Source organism: Alnus glutinosa, chromosome 4 (genome assembly GCF_958979055.1).
Source record: "Alnus glutinosa chromosome 4, dhAlnGlut1.1, whole genome shotgun sequence".
Taxonomy (NCBI): Eukaryota; Viridiplantae; Streptophyta; class Magnoliopsida; order Fagales; family Betulaceae; genus Alnus; species Alnus glutinosa.
In genome coordinates this window covers 27,211,841-27,220,083 of record NC_084889.1, presented here as the reverse complement: position 1 = coordinate 27,220,083, position 8,243 = coordinate 27,211,841, and the positions used below count along the sequence as shown (strand labels likewise).

Here is an 8,243-nt window from a genome sequence, read left to right as displayed (position 1 = left end):
GCTCCGAGGTATCGATTCAAGACCGAGGCGCTTCAGATCACATCGCAAACCTGAAAGCTTTTCTAAGTGGTTGTACACCTCTATTTGGTTCTAAAACACGGACGTGAAGGAAAAGGCCTCCAAGGAGCAGCTCCTCTGTTCACCTCTGTTTTCATGTACTAAAACAGAGGTGAACAAAGCCATAAGGATTTCCTAATAAAACATGATTACCTTGTGGACCAAGTCATGAAATTTGAACACTTCTTCATCATGCACAGTCTTTCAAGGGATTACATGAGCAAGTATGTAGATTCTTCATCTGTCTGCTGCTCTTTATATTTCTTTTGTTTACTGACTTATTTTCTTTTATTTTCATTTGAACCCTTAGGCGAATGCTCCTAGGGTTGGTGCCCCTGTATTGCCACATGATCTGTATAGAGGTTGTGTAACTAAGTGTACTTCAGGGCTCTTTTGGAAGAGAGTTTTAGACTCAGCTTAAAGATTGCTTTGACTTAATAAAATAGTGTTCATATGTCTTCTTACTAGAACTGACCGAGATAATGCCAGCCATTCTGAATAAACCCAAAAAATACCTATAGCGTCGACTGAGGAGGAGGCGAGGACTCCAACGAGGTTGACGTGCCTAGCGGCTCTGAGGAAGCGAAAACCTTCTTTCAAGTGTAACTATGGCGGTGTCTGGGAGTTCTTTACTCCTCCTGACTTGGAAACTGTGTTTATGCAGAGGGGTAGCTAACTCGTTGATTGTTGAATTTGGAGGGCTAGCTAGCTTTGATAATTTGTTAGAACTAATATGTGCTTCTTGTTTGTACCTTTAATTTCTTTCTCTCTCTCTCTCCCTCTTTGTTTTCTCGACCTTGTTAGGCTTATTGTAGCAAGGTATGTAGGAGTTTATGTACGTACAGCGTCTTCGATATAAAAGAGGAAAAAAAAAAATTGGTAATTTTTCCTTTCTATTTTATTAACTTGTTGATTTCTTCCATGCCTCTGTCTGTGTGTGTTAAACAATGGGGGTAATTACCTTTTCCCCCCATGTACTACCAAAAAATGTGATATGCCCCCATGAACTACCAACTTGACCGAAAATGAGCATTCAACTTCCACTGTTACGCACTTTACCCCCTTCCGTCAGTCTTCCTGGTTAAAATAGACGGTCAAAGTCGGTCAACGGTCCCAGCCCTTTTTATTCCCCGTTTTGCCCTCAGTTGCAGTGGAATGAAGGACGAAATTAGCCTCCCTAAATATACCGTTCGAATATGTAAATGATGGGGTGTTAGATTACGAATATGCCCTTACTTTATCATCCAAAAAACCGGAAATGCCCCGTGAAGAACTAAGACAAAGAGTGACCTAACTCACTGAGCGCCGCACAACCCGTCTTCTACACTTAGAAACCCTAGAAATCTTCTAGAACCAAAGACTTGCACTTCGAACCTGACGCACGGCGGATTCGTACAAAAAAATTGGAACAGACCCAGATTCGCACTTAAAGGTCACCCTTGTTTCAGGTATCGGCCGACTTTCACTCTTTCATTAAAATTAGAAAGTGTGTTGTTGTTGTCGAAGTCGGAGTGAAAGCAAAATTTCACTCCGACATTCTGTGTGGTTGTTGTTGTTTTGTGCGATAAAGTCGATGGTTTTGTTGATTTTTTTTACTTTTTTGTTACTTTTTTTGATTTTTTTTCCTGTAGTGGTCTTGCACGGTTGTCGTGTTTTCCCGTTGTCAGTGGTCCCGAATGTCTTTGTAATGGGGAAAACGTTGGGAATATGATGGTTTTGTACTAAAAAATATGTTTCGGTGGTCCACAACTTTTTTTGTTTATATTTATCCTCTTCTCTTAGGTGGTCCCGAATGTCTTCGTAAAGGGGGGAAAAGGTCAAAATAGGATGGTCTACAATTGTCTAAAATGTGTAGATTACATTTCGTTCAACCTGATGAGTTTATTTAATTGTTTAGAACAGATTTAACAATTAATCCATTAAATAATCACAATTAGGTATCTAAAGTACTGCTTCTATAGAATCTTACAACTTGAAATTTTACTTTGTATCTAAACTACTATCTAAAGTACTGCTTCTATAGAATCTTACAACTTGAAATTTTACTTTGTATCTAAAGTACAGTACTGCTTCTATAAGCATTAACAATTAATAAACACTTTGACTGACTTTTTACTTTTCCAGAAATATATGTATACTAGACCTAGAGTTAATAAAAATACCTCTAATCTAGGGTTTGATAACATAATGATATTTTCATATATATGAAGATGATAGGTAAGCACATGTAGTAAAAATTTGCCCTAACAAAAAAAAAAAAAAAAATTCTTAAAAACTTAAGTTAACACAGAAATGAATTCAAGCAACTCATACACATATTAGTAAATACTCATATTAGTTTATATTTTATATGTGTAGTGTCAAGCAGCCGGCATATACAATGGCAAGCAATGATGTGATTTTTAGGGTTCATTATGGGGGCCGGTTTGACCGGCGACATAGGTGCACGTATGTTGGTGGGAATATAGGGTTGTTTGAAGAACCTTATGACTTGGATTGTCTATCATTTTTTGAGATCGAAAATGTAGTTAAAAAATTTGGATACCATCCAGGTGACCTTGTTTACTATTGTGAGGCCGGTAAAGAATTAGAAGACGGGTTAGTTTTGTTAACCTCAGATGAGGATGTCGTGAAAATGGCTGATGTATTTTTAGGTCATAAACTTGTTGTGCTATACATTGTTGCTTTTTCAAAGTCTGCTAATGAATTAGTCCCAAATGTGAGTGAGGTTGAAGAGGATGATGGAGTTGAGGAAAGGAGGATGAAGGATGTAAATGACCCATACTGGAGGGCATTGATGAGTGATGATGAGAACGATGCATGGGATATACCTGACGAATCAGAAGATAGTGATTCTTATTTTGATGAGCAGGGTGATTCTGAGGAGGGTGGTGATTCCGGTGAGGAGGAGGGTGGTGATTCCGGTGAGGAGGAGGGTGGTGATGGTGGCCATGAAGAGGCAGCCCAACAAGATAGGACTCATGTTGGTGGGTTAGAATATCCATCTAAATTGTTGGATGATGAGGAAGAGGATGAGGTATCCTCTAATTTGGCCAGAAGTGATGTTTTGGTAAGTCCTCCTAAAAGTGATGAGGAGTTTGAGGCGACTAGTGGGGTTCGGTGTGTTACTAGGGTTTCTCAATTCGAAGATGTGGACATGGAAGACCCGCATTTGGATGTGGGCATGTCATTTGAGTCAGCAGCTCAATTTAGGAAAGCTGTGAGGGAATACAATTTGTTCAGGGGAAAGGATGTTCAGTTCACAAAAAATGATGGGGACCGGATCATTGGAGTCTGCAGGAATAATGCCAAGGGTTGTCCTTGGAGAGTTTATGGTTCATTGGTACCGGGTGAGATGACTTTTATACTTAAGTCACTGAACCCTAACCACCGGTGTACAAGATGTTACAAGTCCTCAATTGTAACTTCTAGGTGGATTGCGGACAGGATGTTCCACAAATTCAAGATACAGCCAAACTATCCACTTACAGCTCTCCATGACGATGTAAAAAGGAAATGGAATGTTGATGTCAGTTTTAGGCAACTGTACAGTGCTAAGGTGAAAGCCAAAGAATTTATAGAAGGTAAGCACAAAGAGCAGTACAAGCGGCTATGGGATTATTGTGCAACGGTTAGGCAAACAAATAGAGGGAGTACAATGTTGATGAAAGTTGAACGACCTACTTTAGATGTCCCACCTACTTTTCTACGGTTGTATATGTCTTTGGCAGCATGCAAAGACGGTTTCAGACAGGCTTGTAGGCCTGTGATAGGTGTGGATGGATGCTTTCTCAAGGGACGCTATGGAGGGCAACTGTTGGCTGCTGTTGGGAGAGATCCCAATGACAACATTTATCCCATTGCCATGGCTGTGGTTGAAGCTGAAAATAAGGACAGTTGGAGTTGGTTTCTAGAGACATTGGTGGCTGACCTTGGTCCAAATGGAAGTAATGGGTGGACATTCATCTCTGATAGGCAAAAGGTATGTTACTTTGCTTAGTTTCAATATTAAATTATTGTTGTTTCTTCATAATTTTTCACTGATTTTTATTTATTATTTATTATTTATTTGTATTATGTTGTTTTGTGCCTAGGGTTTGATTCCTAGTTTCGAGGATGTGCTACCAACCGCCCCGCATCGCATATGTCTGAGACGTTTATATGCGAACTTTAGGGGTGATGGGCATAAAGGATTGGTTTTGAAGGATAAGTTGTGGAAGGCAGCTTCCGCCTATAATATTCATGGATTTGACCGGGAAATGGCTGCAATGAAGAGGATGAGTCCAGGCGCACATGCTTACTTGGAGAAGATTGACCCACATACCTGGGCTAGGGCTTATTTCGACGTAGGCCCGAAGTGCGATTTGGTAATGAACAACCTCTGTGAGTGCTTCAATTCGTATATTATCAAAGCACGGGACAAGCCAATCCTTACCATGCTAGAGATGATCAGGAAGAAGTTGATGAGGCGGTACCAGAAGAAAAGGCAGGGAATTAGGGAGTATGTCTGGGAATGGTGCCCGAAGATAGTGGCGAAGTTAGAACAATGTGGAAAGGATGCTGCAGAGTGCACTGCACATTATGCTGGGGATGGACTATACGAAGTTGAGTGCAGTTATGGCACATTTGTCGTCGACCTGGCGCATCGTACGTGTGGGTGCATGCAGTGGGACATGACTGGCATTCCATGCCCACATGCCATCTCAGCCATCTTACATAACTCATCCAAGCCTGAGCAGTACCTGCATCAGTATTACAGTGTCGAAAATTACAGGAAGGCATACGACCCAATGATATACCCAGTGCCAAGCGAGGACCAATGGATAAGAACCGGCCAAGATGAAGTGGATCCACCTACTGTTAGACCTACCCCAGGAAGGCCAAAGAAGATTAGGAGAAGGGGTCCGGAGGAGCCAAAAAATCCATATTGCATGAGGAAAGGTGGTGTAACCATGAGATGCTCGAAGTGCAGAGCGGTTGGCCACAACGCTAGGACTTGCACTAGGAGGAAGAGAGTGTCCACTCGTAGTAGCTCAGGAGTAAGTGTACCCACGAGTACTGCAACGGAGTTGAGCTTTGATGATGTAAGTCTGTTTTCGATTTTATATATGCTTATAATCAAATATCATTGCCAATCGAGTTAATGATTTTACTAACTTTAGTTCTTTTGTGTTCAGATGCCTTCTCAGCCAGTTCCTGATGCTTCACAGCGTACACAGTCGTCCGCATCTACACTACCTATTTCAAGGCCCAAAAGGAGACATGCATATACTACTGTTGGTGTAGGTATCATTAAGTTGAGTGCAGTTATTACAAATATAAGTTATTTCTAATTGTTGTATGTTGCGTATGCAGCCTGCTTCTACCAAAAGGAGTAAGACAACTCCAGCTCCCTCGGTGCAGCCTGCTTCTACCAAAAGGAGTAAGACAACTCCAGCTCCCTCGGTGCAGCCTGCTCCAACTCCCTCAGTGCAGCCTGCTCCAGCTCCCTCAGTGCATACTCGGGCATCACCTAAAGGAAACCAAAAGGCTGTAAGTCAATACAGATTTACACCCCTATAGGTAAACAAATTTTTAGTTTCTAACTCATCATGTGTTGCACAGGTTCGGAAGCCCACAACTGCCCACGTTGGACCTCTCAGGAGGTCTGGTAGATTGTTAGCAACATTTAAGGAGTCCGATCCAAACAAAGAGATACCAACTGTTGACCTCACAAGTGATGCTGGTCAACCAGTAACCGCACCAGCAGTGTTCAATCGACAACCGGCCAGGGCAGGCGGAATTTTTATTCGGGAACCAGCAAGAAATGCAACAAGAGTGGTGGTACCAACAGTGGAGAAGGGTATGCAACGAGTGGAAGCAAAAGACAAGGGAAAAAGACCAATATGGCAGCCTTGATGGGTTTTTGGAGACTGTCTTTGCTTGATGTATCAGTTTGTATTATTGTTGGTTGTTGGAAGTATGGAAGGAAAAGGACTATTTCTGGTTTTTTGTACAAGTTGTTGGTAATATGCAGGAACAATTTGTAGTCGTACTTGGACAAAACTTGATTATGTTGGTTTTTTGTACTGGACAAAACTTGATTATGTTGGTTTTTTGTACTTGGACAACACTTGATTATGTTGGTTTTTTGTACTTGGACAACACTTGATTATGTTCAAGTTATTGGTAATATGTAGGAACTGATTATGTTGGTTTTTTGTACTTGGACAAAACTTGATTATGTTGGTTTTTTGTATAAGTTATTGGTAATATGCAGGTTATGTTGATTTATGTTGGTTATGTTGATTATGTTGGCTGTAGTTGTTCATATGATACTTACAGGTTGAAAATTGAGAATTACAGGTTATGTTGATTTATGTAGGCACATTGATGGGTCTTGTGTTGATGCTATAAAATTTGCATGCTATATACTTTGACTAAATATTTGCATATTCCCCCATGAACTACATGTAATGGTCACAATGCCACCATGAACTACCTTGGATTGTAACAGTACCACCATGAACTGACAAATCCTGACCAAAATAAATTCAGATAGCTACCAACCGAATTAAATTTAGATAGCTACTAATAATATAATCACATGCAACAAAATGAACATCCCATTTCATAGAGCAAAAAGGCCATTACTCATTACAAAGATACCAAATACATTAGTCATCACTAGATACTGGCCCCAATGAACTAGTCATTACAAAGTTCCAAAATTACAAATACACAAGCCATTTTGTTTCATGGTAGCCGCTTGTAATACAAATGTCCTGCACCATGATACTGGCCCCAAAATACAGCTACAAAGACAACAAAAAAAATCCAAGAAAATGCCAAAAGATGACTAGTTGTCTTTGAAACTTTCACTTGCATGTCATATCGAATTGCTTCAATCTCTAGCTTGGTCTTCAACTCTATAACCTCTTTGTTCAGCATCGCGTCCCTATGTTGCAAACGACCCATCACTCGTTTAGCATGGTCACACATGTCACTATCTTTCCATTGGAAGAATCCACAAGAGCGACCGGCCTATTCAAATTACAGGCCATAAAAATAAACGAGGATTAGTTTATTAGTTTATTAGTTTTGAAAAATATTCAACAAAGTCAAGAAATCCATCAACATTGCACCAATATTATATGCTATTTTCAACTGTTAGTGCACAACATTGGACCATCCATGAGGGAAAAAAAAACAGGAATAGAAGAGAACTGAGTTGAGCTTTGATATTAGATCCAATCTCATCATACTATCAAATCAGAGGGACATAGATGTTAAAAAAAATCTAGGGTTTTCTGGTTTAGTACAATATCTTGAAAAGTTCGTAGATGTTAAAAAAAAATCTAGGGTTTTCTAGTTTGGTACAATATCGTGAATCATCCATCTCTTTCCATAAACAGTGTTGTTACATCGACAGCAAGACATAAAATATAACGAATCCAATTTGGATAATCGAAATATATAACTATATTACTCTAAAAAAAAGCTCAACTTCAGAAGCTTAAAAAAAAGCTCAACTTCAGAAGCTTAAAAAATAGCTCAACTTCAGTTATCCATTGTCTAAAAAAAAGAAAAAAAAAAAAAATTAATCCAGCAACAAGAATCCAGACCTAAGATCTAAACTTTCAAACCCTTAAAAAATTACCCATTGTCTACAAATAGAAGTGAAGAACCCATCACATCCTCAAATCACGGAGGATCTATTAAAAATAATTCTCACCTCAAAGTTAACACAACCGTAGAACAACCGGCCGAAATTATCCTCAGTGAAGGAGGTCTTCAAAGGTGCCGGAAGTCCACAACGACACATGGGCTCCACAGAGGTTGCTTCGCTATTTATTGAACAAGACATTTTCCTTCCTCTTTCTGGAAGTCGGCTCCTCCTTCTCTCTAGGGCTGTTTGAAGTTTGGAAGAGAAATGGAAGACAAGCTTCGAAAATGAAATAAGCTTGTCTTTTGATTCCTTTTTTATGAATTATTTTTCTTTTTTCTTGTTCTTTTTATTTTTTCCTTCATTCCACTGCAGCTGAGGGCAAAACGGGGAATAAAAAGGGCTGGGACCGTTGACCGACTTTGACCGTCTATTTTAACCAGGAAGACTGACGGAAGGGGGTAAAGTGCGTAACAGTGGAAGTTGAAGGCTCATTTTCGGTCAAGTTGGTAGTTCATGGGGGCATATCACATTTTTTGGT

The 8,243-nt window shown here is 39.9% G+C and overlaps 1 protein-coding gene across 1 annotated transcript; it reads right to left on the bottom strand.

Annotated features, from left to right (window-relative positions):
* Window positions 1–6,792: 6,792 nt before the first annotated feature.
* Window positions 6,793–7,951, bottom strand: LOC133866255 (uncharacterized protein At1g43920, Chloroplastic-like). The gene is made up of 2 exons (XM_062302787.1): window positions 7,772–7,951; window positions 6,793–7,080 (listed from the first exon to the last, which is right to left on the bottom strand). The coding sequence occupies exons 1-2, from the start codon at window positions 7,901–7,903 to the stop codon at window positions 6,793–6,795; spliced, it is 420 nt and encodes a 139-aa protein (XP_062158771.1). The 5' UTR covers window positions 7,904–7,951.
* Window positions 7,952–8,243: the final 292 nt, after the last annotated feature.